This window comes from Dermacentor variabilis, chromosome 2 (assembly GCF_050947875.1).
Source record: "Dermacentor variabilis isolate Ectoservices chromosome 2, ASM5094787v1, whole genome shotgun sequence".
In the NCBI taxonomy this organism is placed as follows: Eukaryota; Metazoa; Arthropoda; class Arachnida; order Ixodida; family Ixodidae; genus Dermacentor; species Dermacentor variabilis.
This window is the reverse complement of record NC_134569.1, coordinates 170473403-170489270: the sequence shown is the minus strand read 5'-3', so window position 1 is coordinate 170489270 and position 15868 is coordinate 170473403. Positions and strand designations below refer to the sequence as shown.

At 45.3% G+C, this 15868-nt stretch overlaps 1 protein-coding gene across 1 annotated transcript in view; it reads left to right on the top strand.

Moving 5' to 3' along the window:
• The window catches only part of LOC142570550 (prodigiosin synthesizing transferase PigC-like), a 62130-nt gene extending 46527 nt beyond the window's left edge, over positions 1-15603 (top strand). Inside the window, exons 22-24 of the mRNA XM_075678925.1 lie at positions 8123-8227; positions 14885-15043; positions 15565-15603. Coding sequence (XP_075535040.1) covers positions 8123-8227; positions 14885-15043; positions 15565-15603 — 303 coding nt within the window. The remainder of the gene's footprint in view (positions 1-8122; positions 8228-14884; positions 15044-15564) is intronic.
• Positions 15604-15868: the final 265 nt, after the last annotated feature.

Genomic DNA, 15868 nt, shown 5'->3' with positions numbered 1-15868 from the left:
TCGGCTTGGCTTGCCTTGGTGGCCGCTCTGTGTGGCAACACCGATTCGTCTGCGGGGCCCAGTTTCGTCATCTCACGAAGACAGAATAGGCTAGCCTTGATGTTATTAATCAAGAAGCGATGTGGGCCAGAAGAAGACTACCGCGCCTCACTCCGCTGCCAAGCCTACAGGCCGGGTCCCAACTCAACAATATCCACAAACTCGTGCACAAACGTCGATGCGCGCGCCTTTAAGCCATCAAAGTTTTGCCCGGTTGTTGCATTGGCCTGGTACATGAGCCATGAAATAGATTATCCAGCTTCCATGACACACAATGTAACTCCGTGGAACCGGGTAGGATTGAGCGACAATAAGCCTCTTAGTCGTGACATGCCTCCAGGGGGTCCCTCGAGCAGCCCTGCCTCTGCCCCTTGAAGCTGGTTTGGCAAACCACCCAGAGAGTATAACGTACCCACTTCTGCATTTTTCTGGAGAAGCCTGCTGACAACTGATCCGGAGAAAAGGTAACCTCCTATGTACCACACGAGCTTTTATACCTCTGTGTGGGTCAGATATCCCTATTATATGCTCAACTATTTATTTTTCTAACACTCATGTTACCTGTGAGAATGTTCAGAAGAAGCTAGTGACCGCGCGACGGGAGCTTGAAGGAAAGTTAGTATACGTAGCCTTAGGAGACAGAATGACAGTGAATTAGATAAAGAATTAGATACCAAATGGGAGTCGCTGATATTGCAGTTGCGATCAAGAAGAAGACGTCGATATAGTCCGGTTGTGTAATGCAATGCGTCGTAGAATTCGCCGAGCAGCTAACCGGTCTCAACGAGCGCAACATAATTAGTGGCAAGGGAAATACGGAAACGCAGCGGAGAATCGCAAATTATTACATTATGTTGTGGGATTGTAAAACTTGCGGGTATAGGATGTAGTTCGCTTCAGCAAAACTAGGGCATCTGGGGCACTAAATGTAATGCTATTCCAATCTGTTTCCATTTCATTTCTGCCGCTAGCCCTCCACAATCAGTCAGTAATGTCCAGGCTCCGCCCACTTTTCTGTCTGTCACACGAGGTCAGAAAACATCGGAAACTAACCACATTAACATCACGTACACGCACTATAGATGTACTCATATGCCAAAAAAAAATAGAACATTTTTCGCACTAGTCGGAGATTGCCCCGTTCCAAAAAGAATAGAAGATGGCTGATTGTGATTTCTCGGGCACTGGCTAATTAAGCCCTCCGGAAATAAGGGATTCGGTTGCTTATAATAAAAATGTTTTTGTGACATTTTGGTATTGTCGAGATCTTCTAGCACGTATGAGACATTGTGCTGCGAAATTTTCGTCACTGAGAAATGTTGTTCATGGCCGTGTGGATAAGATGAAAGGCAACGTTTGTTTTGGCGACATTTTTTTTACTCCCGGTTGCACGCCGCCACAATTTTCGACCAGCCACCGCACGCTAAGCAAGGGGAAGCCGACCAATTGGAGACGCAGTCATCATTCTCTTCACCTATTGTGTATTCACTGCGCTAGCTCGGGCCCCCAAAACTGTCTTCACTTCTGCGCACTCCTCACCTCTACCCATTGAAATAGATAAGAAAAACCTGTCAGTGAGGCGCAATCCTATTCCATTTGGAAGCAAACAGAAGTGACCTCTTGTGCACGATGAAAACGTTTGATTGGGCAGATCAAACAAGGCTGCGGGGCTCTGCCCGATGTTTGACGTAATTTTCATGGCAGGAGATTGGAACAAAATCAGAATGTAATAGGTTTACTTTATACGGCTCCAGTTTTCGGCGACTCCTCTATGCAGCACCGAGTGCACCGTAAATGGAGAATTCCTATGCATTAGATGAAATGACTTTCCGAAGTTAGTAAAGACCAAGACAAACATAGCAGACTAAAGTTGTTTTTCAGTTCCTTGACATGTTTACTGCGACAGCAGCAGAGTCTCCTAGCGGAATCCGTCATCTTCTTTTCTTTCTTTCTGCTTATATATTAAAGCTATCGTCGAAATAGCTCATTTGCGAGTCTACTGAAGCAACAAGATGAGAAGAGAACGAAGACATTCACAGCAGGACACGCGCTGACAGCCAGTGGTAGGTCCGCAGTCCACCGTGGAGGCTCGCATCCACTCTTTTGTGGATTACCGTACATTTAAAAATTGCTTGCGGACTACTTTCAAATCAATGAAAAATTCTCCATTGAAAGCCGAGGATATTTGCTCAATCATTGATAATTCGCGCAAAAGATCAGAGTTCCAGGTAAAGGCATGTAAAAACACTGCTTCTACAAATTGGTGGAATGACGAGTGCTCGCGGGACTACAAGCGACGCAAGGCTGCATGGAAACAACTCATGCATAACCATTCTCCGAAAAACTCGAAAAACTATAAATTTATTGCTGGAACATTTAAAAGAACGGTAGGTAAGGCAAAAGACGTTTACAATGTCCGACATTTCGAATTTCTTTCGAAAGCAAATAATAAGCGTGGATTATTTCGGTTTTTAAAATCCCAAAACATGATTCCACGTCCCTTGAACTGGGAGTCGGTAGTTTTAACCACAAGTGAAAAAGCTGACACTCTAAATGTAATCGCGCAAGGGTTAGAGACCCGCTTCGCTACCTCTCTTCCCTTCTCTCCTTACGCGCAGGGCAATTCAGAAGATTTCGAAGAGTTTTCCATGGCAGAATTGTCCCAAGCCGTTTCCTGTTTATCAACTGCAGCCCCAGGTCCTGATGAAGTCACTACCAAGATGATTAAGCTTCTCTTTGAAGTCGCTCCTAACGGTTTGTTAGATACCATAAATTACTCAGTACAATATGCATGGTTCCCTCCTGTGTGGAGAATTGCGAAGGTGATTCCTCTGCTGAAAGACCAAACCAAAGGGTATGTCCTAGACACTATTCGGCCTATTTCTCTAACATCAAATTTCGCAAAATTAATAGAAAGATTATTAAACGCACGTATGGTCCAGTTTGTGACCAGAAGAGAATTATTGAGCCCCTGCCAAATTGGATTTAGACCTGGGATGTCCGTTTGGTGCGCACATATCGACCTAGAAAGTCGAATTCAGTTGGCTCGTTACCAAAAACAATATGCTGCCCTAGTCTCATTAGACATTTCTAAAGCATACGATAGTGTGGAATACCCTTTATTAATAAAGAGGATGCAGGATATTGGATTGCCAGACTACTTCGCGACGTGGAGTGCCGAGTTCTTGCAGGGCAGGGAGTTTTACTGTGCTCAAAGCGGAATTTCATCGGGAAAATTCAGACAAACACGCGGGGTTCTTCAAGGGGCAGTTTTGTCCCCGCTGCTGTTTAACATCTTACTCAGCTCCATGCCTCATCATCAAAATGTAAGCACGTATGTTTACGCTGATGATATAGCGTTTTTTGCATCAGCAAGGGATATTCAGTCTCTGTACGAATGCTTGCAGGAATACTTATGCGAGCTAGAAGCATGGCTGGACAGTATTCGCTTGTCCCTTAATGTAAATAAGAGTGCCGTTCTTGTCTTTCCCCTACAAGACCCAGTTACTATATCCCTTTCATACCGTCATTCCACTATCCCACAAGTGGAAAAGGTCAGGTACCTTGGAATTATTTATGATAGTAATCTTGATTGGCGTCAGCATATTGACCATATATCTTCGAAAGCTTCTCGTGCAATGGGGATATTACGAAGGATAAGTAATTATCGTTGGGGCATGCGCCGAGACACACTCATAATGATTTACCGCATGTATATTCGACCTATAATAGAGTTCGGTTGTGTGTTATTCTCCGGCGCCGCGGCTTACAAGCTACGCCTACTAGTTTTGCTGGAACGGGAAGCGCTTTGCTTATGTCTGGGGCTACCAAAGTTTGTAGCCAACGCTGTGCTCTACAGGGAAGCACGATTACCTTCCCTTGAAATGAGATTTAAAATACTTACCGTCCAAACATTTATAAGGCTCTATGAATCCCCACTAAGAAGATCCCAGTCCATCTTCATCAAACAACGAGTCCAATTTTTTGGAGTCAGATGGCCACGGTTTCACACGCCACAAGTCATTGTATCGCAATCGTTATTGAATCCGTTAGACGTAAATATAAATGACATAATCACGAAAAACAGCATCTCAAATTCACTAGTTATTACTTATGATGACCTATACCCAAATAATGCAAAGCAGCTTCCCTCGCATATTCTTGACGGCTTACTCCAGGATCACTTGAATCAACTCCACACTAACGCAATTATAGCAACGGATGCTTCGCAGAGTGAAGAAAAGGCAGGAGTTGGAATTTTCTCATTATCATTGGACTGGTCTTTTTCTATTCTGCTTCCCGACTTCACTCCAAATACCTAGCGGAATTCCTAGCTGTTGTCCTAGCTTTACGAAAGCTACAATCTTCCAGGACAACGGCGGTAATAATCACAGATTCTTTGTCGCTGTACACCTCACTTGCTGCTCCCGGCGAGTCACACATATGGAAAACTTTTTACTCACTGGCTCCTAGTCATTTGAGAAGTTTACGAATAATATGGGTACCTGGGCACAAAGGCATATTTATGAATGAGGTGGCAGACAGCTTCGCCAAGGCTTCTATCAGCGGCCCAGTGCTTCCCCTTCTTCCAACGATGGGTTTTATCACGTCCGCCAGGTTTAGAAGATACATCCTTTTAACATCACAATAGAACCTTAAATCATCCTTGGAACTACGCCACTTACAATTCCCTTGGAGCAGGAAGTTTTGCAAAACAAGACAAACGGAAGTTACATTAACGAGACTACGTTGTCGAGTTCCATCTATAAATTTTTACATGCACCGATCTGGTCTGGCAATATCCCCATTGTGCCATTTTGCAATGCATTAGAGACGATTGAGCACTACTTGCTGGAATGCCGGCGTTTCTCCTCCGTGAGGAAAATGACATTAGAAATTACAGTGCGACAGCTTGGCCTGCCATTGAACACTCCGGTACTACTGTCTTTCGGAGCGTCTGTGCTTGGGCACTCACACAGGAATGTGTGCTTCGCCTTAGAAAAATTTATTATTGAATCAAACCGATTTCATTGATGACCATATTATTCTATTTATTCCTCCTCTATTGCCGCATTGATATATTATTGATAATTTTTTTTCCTCTACGTAGCATGACAGTCTACTGAACCGTTTCGATTTTCTCTCGGCTAAATTCATGTAACAAAATTTTAGGTTGTTACCTCCATTTTCTGCACACTTAAGCAAAGTCTGCCCGACTCTTGGCCAATCCCCGCGAGTGGGTAAGCGCCAAACTCATCAAGAACATCATCATCATCATCATTTATTGGAAGGAACACAAGCCATTTACACTGATGTCGAAAACAACAAGAAAAGTACCCGGTTTTTCATTTATGTGCAGGTGACACTACAAATACAGGTATCAATGCAGAAATAAGATCTACCGTTCAGAGAGGCTGAGCGATGCCTCGACAACGCGTAATTATCGTCTGCTTTACAATTTATTTTATTTTCTCTCCTTTCGCAACAGCGTTTGGTTGGAACGAAACCGTTACATGTAACAAAAAAAGATAAATACTACAGCCACAATTGCTTGTTTTAAAATTCAAATTTATTAAAGCGACCAATTTCTGCCACACATCAATAACCAAGAAATTACGAAAAATAATCGCTTACTTGTGCGTCATTTTTCTACCAAGCTTTATAACATTGAACAAGTACACTAAATAAAGTGCGTTGGCCTGGCCATTTAGCTTCGCCCTCTGCAGCCGTTCACACCTGGTTTATCTTACTTAACAAATATTTTCAAAATTTCAGTCGGCCACATTTCCTCGTTTTCTCGACGAAGAAATGACCAGCAACATTGAAGACTTACTCGATGAGCGCTGGAGCGAAGAACAGCCTTGTGACGTTGGAACATCGAACAGTGAAATGAGAGAACTGTTTACTGAAAACGTAATTTAGTCGCCGTATGCGTTATTTAGTAAAAGCTACTCGGATATTTACAAAACTAGAAAAGCGGAAAATAATGGCCGGTAATTACTTCAAGGTAATTAGTTACGTAGATGTCCGGTTGGGCGTCAGTGCCACTCTGGTTGTTGTATGTTTTGTCTGCATTACGCCACGCTGATTCAATAGGACTATAAGGTGAACCACCTCACCCAAATCATGTTCCAACTCCTCCGGGATTCGGACAAGGTTGTGTTGGCTGCACGAATTCGTACAATGTGGCATATTATCCTCTGTTTTTTGTCCTTTCATGTATTTAGAAGAAAAAGAAGATATAAGTAGAGTGTTCTGCTCCCACATCGTTATTTTTTTCTGCCTTTTGGTGAGCGTAAGAACAAGAAGGTGACTGCAACACGCACGAAGATGGAGGCGTAGTGAGAAAGGCGTAACAGAATGGACAAGCGTCAAAGACAGCATTCCTGCTTTCGAGTTTTATACTGTTGGCGCATTGAAAAGTGATGTCGCAACCAGGCGTCAACGGCCAAGTGAACGATGCGATGAAGGCCACGCACGTTAACATCGGCGACAGAAACAGCAGCAGGTTATGGAAAGTGTGATCTTGCGAAGGGTTCTTAAAGTCCTCAGAGCTTGAAGACAAATTGTCGGTTTTGCTGGGCCTGCGCTACGCTTTGCACGGGCCTTCTTTCCGCTTCGCCACGTACTTCACTGCCTTTCATTTTGAAAGCTTTGGCTCAGGTTATCTCGGACAACCTGCATATCGCGCAATTAGCAATGCTCAAGACCATTTACCCTTGCAGAACGACCTTAACGTCATAAGTTGTCATTGGTGCAGCTTATGTCACACGACCATGAACTCCGAGAAATGTAAGGTCACGCCCTTCTTGCGGAAACGTTCTACGTGTAACCTTCAAGACACTATAAATAATTCGGTTTTCTCCCGCCATTATCCTATAAATACCACAGAATGAATCTTGCACATTGTCTTCCCCGGCATATGCGACTATGTGCGCTAAACGATTATGTGCGCTAAACGACTATGTGCGCTAAAGCATTCAAATCTTTAGGTTATTTGCGAAGAAACTTGCGAGATGACCCGGCTACTGTGCGCAATTGGCATACTAAGCATTTCTTAAACGACAATTTGAATGTGATTCTACTACTTTGTCTCCTCATCAAAAGCACTTGATTTCGATGGTCGAATCAATCCTAAATAGAGCAGCATATTTTACAGCACGCAATTATTATTGCATATTTAGGGTAGCCCTGATAAAATATTTATTGTCCCTACAGCAGTTTAGAAGTTCGACGCACAATAAATCTTCTTTGCCTCCTGCATAAATACGTCCACAACAATCGACCCCACTTACTACCCTTCCAACCTACACAGCGTCTGTGAAGTCACGTTAGCAATAGCCATACTTTCTTGCGTATGTTCGGTAACACGCACGCCTTTAGCTCATCAGTGGTGCCTCGTGCCATAAAAATCAGGAACAGTCTTCCTGATAACATTATCTCTTTATCTAATCGTGATGCGTTTTGTGCCGAACTGCAAAGCTATTTTTGTTAATATTGTGTGATGATGTTCGAAAGGTGCTTTCTATGTTCATCTGTTCTGCCGACTTGTTTCATTTTCCACTTTCAAATGGGAGCACGGAAACAATTCCTTTCCTGAATACCTGTCTGCTTTGTCTGATAATGTAAGACAAATTGTTATTTCTTCTCTTTCTAAAATGTTACATTATGCCCCCTTACTCAGCGTCCTTTAGGGGGCCTGCAAGGTAAATAAATAGAAAAATGAATAAATAAATAAATACAAATAAATCGCAATGCATGTGTTTTCGGCGTTTCAATGACAAGCAAATTGCATATCCTTTGAATTGAAATCTGCAGAAAGGCAAAATGGTGAGCTATGGATATAGCGAAGATACTGATATAGCGACGACTGTCCCTAGTTCGGTACACATTGCTGTAACGAGGTTGCGTTATATCTCAGTTATGTATATTACTCATCGCGCTTGTCTCATGCTTACATTTTTAATGGAACAAAAACGTTGACATGACGCACTCTGCGTGGTAAGTGACTTTTCTCCAGTGGCTTGAAAGCCACTAGCATATTGAATTTTTCAACTAATTAATTGTTTTTTTTTACTTCCAGGGCACTGCCGGGCGGTTTATGTACGCCAGCAACCCTGATCGATCACAATACATACCAATGTGGGGACCAATGCATCGCTACAGCTACTTCCTTTGGTTGTCTGATGTAAGTACTGATTCCGAAGACAGGATGAAATACAATCTGACCTGATGGCCTTGTTCCTAACAGTCGAAAATTGCGCTATCACCGGGGAATGTTCAGTAGTTGCAAAACATTTGATCATGGGGATTGCCTCAAGTACTAAAGAACAATAAAAAATTATTAGAAACTAATTTTCTCCGAAGGAACTTTTTCAAAAGATTGCACGGTTGTGCGAGTGGCTTGCTGTGAGCAGTTTTCTTGTGTTATTACAAATACGGTATTGCAGACGTTCTTAGTGCTACAGCGCGAATGGATCTGATGTCTAACATCGTTACACTATTTTGGTATATGTACTCAATGAATTGAATGTGATGGACTACTTTTTCTCTTGCCATTTTGGAAAGTAAATGGCATCTGTTTAATGCTGATACAGTAAGTTCCACCGCCGCCTACGGACGTATCCGAGACGACCACCTACGCTTGTTCTAGCTCTGCGCCCACTCTCAACTTAGGCAACTTCTGAAAAGTGGTGGGCCACGATTTTCTATTAGGTGAAGTAGTTGTCTACATGGTTTTAGACAAAAATCAAAGATTACAAATAAAGTTTCAGGAAGTTCAAGCATCAGTTTGTTGCAGCACCTTTTGAGGCAAGGTAAGGTCCATAGGCAAACGTGAGAAGCCACTTTACATTATATTGAAGAACCTTTCATAAAAAATTCCCTAACGATTACGATGCTCCCTAATGCGAAATTTGAGCGCAGCTCTTCAGGTATTTTGAATTGAACCGGTTGCGTCGCTCATTGTGCAGAAAGAAAGCGCGAACACGGGAGCGTGTGTCGCGTGGAGCGCATTCTCATGCAGCGGTGGCACGGGCGAAGTCGCTCATTCGATGTGGGTCCCATGCAAACGCCACCGATTTGCTTCCGTATATGGTATCGGTGGACGTGGTCGCCCAGCGCTCTCCGCATGCCTTTGCAATGACTTCATCAGTTCACTACAGCGGACGCCACTATATCGTCATATCTTATTCTCGTGCGGTACACTGCTATCGTCAGAAGCCATTCGTCATACTCTCCTCCTCCGCTTTCCGTCCCATGCTTTCACTGTAGCCTCCTCCTCTGCTTCCCTCCTCGCGCTCTCATCGCTATCACAGTCTTTCATCCCCGCTGCGCTCCGCCATCGCTCTTTCATCCTTCGCTGTGCTCGTTCGCTCGGTTACGCCGAGAGACGCCGACGCCGCTGCTCAACGCAAAAACAGGCGCCTAATAGCTGCGCTCTAAAATACTCAGATGACAGATCCTCAGGCGAAAAATACAGTCATATCTATATTTCAACACTTGCAAAAAAAAAAAAAAGAAACAGTACCTAAAGGCCTCCTGAACCCCCCCCCCCCCCTCGGTCTTGGTGAAAAACAACCTATGTCGTGGATAGCGTATGCTCCGGTGAAAATCTCAGCCGAGTTCTGCAGTCGTGCGTGGCGTTTTAAGCACGCAAGCGGAGCGCAAAGTCACCTTTCTCTCAAACACTCTCTTTTCAACAGAAACCTGGTGCTCACTTTTTTGTGGACGCTTTACTTCGTAATATTGGCAACTCCAGAATCCGCTACTTGATCTGGTAAAATTGCCCAAATAAATGAAGGTTGCAACGACATCCAGGTTCGCGGTGGCTCTTTCGCTTGGTGTTGTGGTAACGTTGCTCTTTTGTCGCCACGAATCTAGGTGTTTCGTGAAAGCAGAAGTTGTGCTTGCCGCCGATAACCTTATTTTGATCCCGCTCGAGGATTTTAGCCACAATGTTGCGCAAATAGTCGCGCTGTGCGTGCAAAGGTTCAGTCTGCCCAGTGAGCCGCATCAATTTTTTTAAAGGGCGAAGAACCTTTTAAGCGAGCCGGAGGTTAAAGAAAAGGAAGTGCTTGTGCACAGTGGGTCTCCGAAAGGTGCAAGAACTTGTTTGCGCGGTTTGCTTCACTATTGCAAGTATGATGCTGAAGTTTTCGACCCACATAGTCACTGCGACGGTGTTGCAGTGCAACTCCACACTGCGACTCGTATTGCAGCACATCAGGTATACAATTTCACACTATGTAGGCAGTAACGTCTGTCGTGTTTTAAGAAGTTATATGCGGATGTTCTGCACTGATGGGAGGGCACTAACAACTGTAAATTTACCTTGTGAAGGCCTAGGCACAAAAACAAACAAATGAGAGTTACATAGTTGCCACGTGTGACAAGGCCGTCTGCGTCTTGCTCGTGCTCCCAGTACGTAGTGTTCGAAGTAGGTTCCGGGCCTGGGGCAACAGAAGACACCCGTCGCGCACCGAAATTAAAACCTGTGAAACCCGAAAGGGGAATAACACTGAGGAAAACACCACAGGCGACGGGGCAGGAGTAAGGACTTTCTTGAGACGATCCCGAAGCTGAGCATTCATTACAGATATGTGCGCGCCAGTGTCAATGAGAGCCGTAGAAGGTACGCCATGCACGTTCACTTTAATGAGGTTCCGATGTGTGGGCAAGGTCAGAAGAGGATTTTTCGTCGGGTCGGTTTAGCAGCATCACCTCCAGGTGTTGCACCCGTTGGTTTTCCGGAAGGGTGCGCCGGAAGGAGCTAGGGGACGGTGATCGGCGAGATGGGGGCGATCGGGAGAAGCCGCGACGTGGCGCAGGAGAGCGGCTAGAGCAGGTAGGCAGATAAGTGTCGCCAGAATGTACTGGCTGTATTTGCGGGGGTAATCGAGGAGCAGCATGAGGGCCGTGGGATGGGAGGTAGTGCCAGGGGGTCGAAATCCACGAAGACCGGCAGTGACGTGAAATATGTCCGATACGGCCACAAGTGAAGCATATAGGCTTTTCGTCTGGAGTGCGCCATTCGGCCGGATTGCGATACCGCGTTGGGGCATTCAGGCTGCGGGTGCGTATGGCAGTGCTGGACGAAGTGTAGTCAGGCCGATTAACTGATCAGACGTTGGTGAAGCCAATGTTGGCCAATTCCTGCGCACGACGGACTGTATCAGGGAGATGGTCGCCTGGCAATTGTCGGGGCCATGGGAAGGGGTTCTGACAGGAGACGCGGCTTCTATTTTACGTCGAATGATATGTAGGACGCCATCAGAGCGATCAAACGTGGGCGGACTGCAGAGGTCTTCGCAGGTGGACGTAGCAGCCGTGTTGGGAAGGCGAGGAAATGACTGGGCAATGCGGCGACTCTTTGCTTCGTCAAACCGCCGGCATTCGGTAACAGTGGCTTGCACAGTGGAAGAATTCTTGAAATAAAGGAGGTGAAAGGCATCATCTGCTATGCCCATTGACGTGTGCAACTTTATCAGGTTCGGACATCTTTGGATCCACTTTGCGGCACAGAGCGAGCACGTCCTGGATGTACGTCAGGTAGGATTCAGTGCACGTCTGGACACGGGAAGCGAGGTCTCTTTGGGCGGCGCGCTGACGTTCAACAGGCTTGCCAAACAAATTTTTCAGCTTCCGTGTACAAGTGTCCCAGCTGGTAAGTTCCTCCTCGTGGGTCTGAAACCCTACGCGTGCCGTGCCCGCGAGGTGTAATATCAAATTTGCGAGCATGATGGTCTGATCCCAGTGGTTGCTGGAGCTCACCCGCTTATATATAGCTGAAGCCAGTCTTCAACATCAATGTCGTCGGTGCCAGAAACGGTTTCTGGGTCGCGGGGTTGTTCTATAATGACGGTGGGTTTGGGTGCCGACGGGCCCGAGGCATCCTCGCCTTGTGCTGGCATTGTAGATGCAGCCAAGGAGCGCCCGCTGCGTAAATCAGTCTTGATAATGATCCCGAAACCTCCGACAAAAAATGTTACGGGGTTAAAAACAGCCAGACGTATATTTACAGGATATTTACAATAATCGTAGCGGCTGACAAGATGGTAGACAGCGCGCGAAGTCCAGAGCGTCGCCTTCTTCCAACCAAGCTGACAACATCTTCTTCGTCAGCGTGTCACAATATTTTAGACGGTATAGTTCGAAGCGCAGTGACGAACGAATACGTTTAGTTCGAAGTGTGAAAGCAACATGATAAAAGACGGTCAAGCGCACGCGGCGATTATTACCCGTCTTTTTTTTTCAGTCTGGGACGGCAAAAAACAAAAACACAACAGCAACAAAAAAACGCTTGCAATCACTCCACCACGTAGGTGCACTTTCTTGCGTGTAATTCCGTAAGGTGATGGTAACCGACGGACGAGGCAGCTGCTCAATTTCTCCACGGTAATTTTCCCATAACGAGTGTGGATGTGTCTCACTTATGCTTTTCCGGCTGCCGCTCTGCTGTTGTGCACGTCCGACCGTACTATGTCTCTTTTTCAGCCTCCTGGCTTTTCCAAAAAATACTGATCACAGCAAAACAGATTCCCGGTATCTAGTATTTTATTATTAGGAAAGTTTACTGCGAACACAGAAAACATTTTCTAGGCATCTGACGCTGTTTATCGTGTGAATCTTGGTGTTCGTTCTGGGCACACGTTCACCTATTAAAGAATATAGATTGCTAACTCTCTGTTTGAACTTTAATTTTTCGGCCTGTTCACCACCCGTGCAACGTGTAACAATTGCTTAATGGGTTCGACTTGCAACCGGAGATCCGCTGGTCTGATCCCGGCAAAAGGTCCGGCGATTGGTAATAAATATCGCTGATGATTTTCTTTTTGGGAGCGAGGCACGCTGCCAACGTTTCTGATTGTGGCAAGCTCGAAACACATCGGGCTTACGCCGAACTGCTGCCAGGAGTATGCCTCACACAGAATAAAACTAGACTTTCCAATTATGTTGTCTCCTGACAGCTCTATCCACCTGTCAAGGTGGTAAATCATATGTTTGATAATTGTGACATGAGTGCCTTTCGGTGAGTGTTCGGTAATGTTGGGTTCTGCTCCTGGTCTTGTACATGCATATACCTACGCAGTGGATGAACAAGGCACATTCATCGGCTTGATATTGTAAACGAATATTATCCCTCTTTGTAACCTGTTTTGCTTCTACTGCTACGCATGCTAAGTTATAAGTGAATTTTAGTCATTTCTATTGTTAGCTACCATTGAGGCTGCTCTAAGCAATATTTTTTTTATACTTTCTTTGTGATGATGCCGACTTTACTGGGGTTCTGGGCCGCGCTAAGCTGCTCTTGGAGCCGCTATTGGCGCAGGGCCTCTTTCTCAATTTTAAAATAAATATAACTATTTCAGAACTTGTATGTTATCGATGAGATAAACACGGTGGTATGAGATCACAGGATAAGTAATGATTGTGGTAATGGCGCATTCAATGCACAAAAATGTACATCGGTGCAATTCCAAGAGCGAGAGAGTGAGAGAAAGAGAGCGAGAGAGAGAACCTTAAGGAGAACCAGCAGTGTAGTCGACTGAGCCTAGGCCTCCCACGATGGTACGTCCAGGTCTTGCCTCTTCGCCGCTTCGTAGGCCAGCTGGGTAGCCCAGAGTTGGTTTTCGAGATGGGAGCTGTGCAGGGCGGCGTGCCATATTGAGGAGAGGCTCACGGGATGAAGGTCTGGGTATTGACGTTTGCACTCCCATAGCATGTTGGGGACTGTTGCTGATTGAGTTTTACTGATCTTGCACGTGTGGCTTGGGTAGATGTCGAGGTATATGATGTTGTAGCGTGTGAGCGAGGGGTATGTATTGGCCTGTAACACGCTAAGGATGGTTGTTTGTGCTCTGTTTAACTTGCGGTGAGGGGTGGGGAAGGTTCTTCTAGCGAGGCAAAATGACTTCACAAGGTCGTTGTATCTTGTAAGGCGGTCGCGTCCAACACCTGCACCGTCTCCGGCACGGCTGACTAGCACTCGTGCTACGGGGCGTGTAACCTCGTGGAGGTTGGTGAAGTGCGGGTGGACAACGCAGGCGTGTGCTGGGATCCAGACGAGGCTGATCTGAGACACAAGTCCAAAGAAATATTATTTTAGAGCTAATGTAACACGCTATCAATATACCTGTTATAGGCCACGCGTAAACGGTGATTGCGGAGAGGACTTTGGCATGTTCAGGGTGCCGTCAACTGTGTACGTTGAAGTGCGTTCTAAGCACCAGTGATAGCGTGAATAGTTGATGGGGAGGCAACAACAAGAAAACTTCCCATTTGTAGACTAATCTTGCATGCGATGAACAAGTTAGAGGGTGGAGATACAGCAGTGTTTTGACAAGACGAATTGTAAGAGATTGTTGCACAGTAACCGGTAGGGTCCCAGTAAATGATAGTTCTTCGAAACGTTCATAGTGAGCATGTTTATTTTATAAAATAGAAACCGCGGTGTTGCTGCCACATATAAGTGAGGGAGGAACTACGAATGAACACGTTCATGAACAGGCATAATAGAACGACTGATGGGCACTATCGGTGGTTTCTTGGGTCTTCCTAATTGTAGAAGTAAGAGTTTCTTATTCTCTAGAATGCCATTCAAACAAACCTTAATCAAAGAAGAGAGAAACTTGCAAAGGTCTGTCTTAATGTGACTGAAGCCCACTTCAGCACTACCGGTTTTCGAGCGCTATCAGCTTGATAATATTTCAGCAAGAACGCAGGACTTAGTAACTGCATAAAAAGGAACTGGAGTAGTTCTTGGAATAATCATCGCCTGACGTAGCCAATTCAGATAATGCAGGTCGATGTAGAGTCCGTAAAAATTGCATCAACTTTCTTCCAGGGTCTACGAAAGACGGGACCGGATGCAAATGTCATGGAGAAGTCATTCATGTACAGTATATTGGGGCGTGACGCAAGCGAAGAAGTAGCAAATGGTGTGAAACGCAGGAGGAAGATTAACCGCTGGAAGCTTCCAGTGCAGTTTTACCACATTGTCAAGGTAAGAGATCACTGCGCGGCTTCTAAGCATTAAACGAACGTGTCAGTACTGATCAATGTGACCCACAATTTGCAGCACTAGAACTTAGGCAGAAAGGAGCAAGCAAAGAAATGAGAGAGAAAATAAAAAGCAGCGAAAAAGTACTTTGGTTGTCGCTGCGGCACAGGATATGCCGCTATTTCGAACAGTTTAAAAAAGAAAACTGATGCCAGCACTGAAGCGCAGTGCTTACGTGCTGCAGGTTGCTAAGGGAGAACTTGAGTAATGACATGGACGGCTGGTGCAACTGCATAGCTGCAGTAGAGGCCGCTGAAAAATAACCCAAGCAAACGAGCATTTAGGTGGGCAGTCGTGGCAGAAGATGCTGTTAGAAACACCGTTTCATTGTCATCATCATCGGTTTTTTTTCCTGTCACCAGCTTTATGATGAAAACCTGCTTCAACAGCACCTTTTGCGATGAAACAACCTTCATATGTGCGCTTGGTTGGGTCATCACAATTTAGCTGAACACTTTCTTCAGGAAGCGCCGCCACAAAATGCGGACCTGGAAAAGCCCTAATGGTGAAATATAAAATGGAATTGATGTCACACTTTTTGCCGATCCCAGCATAGTCCAAGATGTAGTAGTGCTGGGTAGGGGAAAATGCAGGGATCATAGTTTAGTGAAGGCTAGGATCCACCTCATTTCAAGAGAGACAGAGTAAAATAGGTGATGCAAAAACAGGCCAGACTAGACGCAGTCGGCGTAAAAGCAGACCAATTCAGGCTGGTATTTGTAGACAAATAGACAGCCTTAGAACAGAGATATGAAGATGACATAGAGG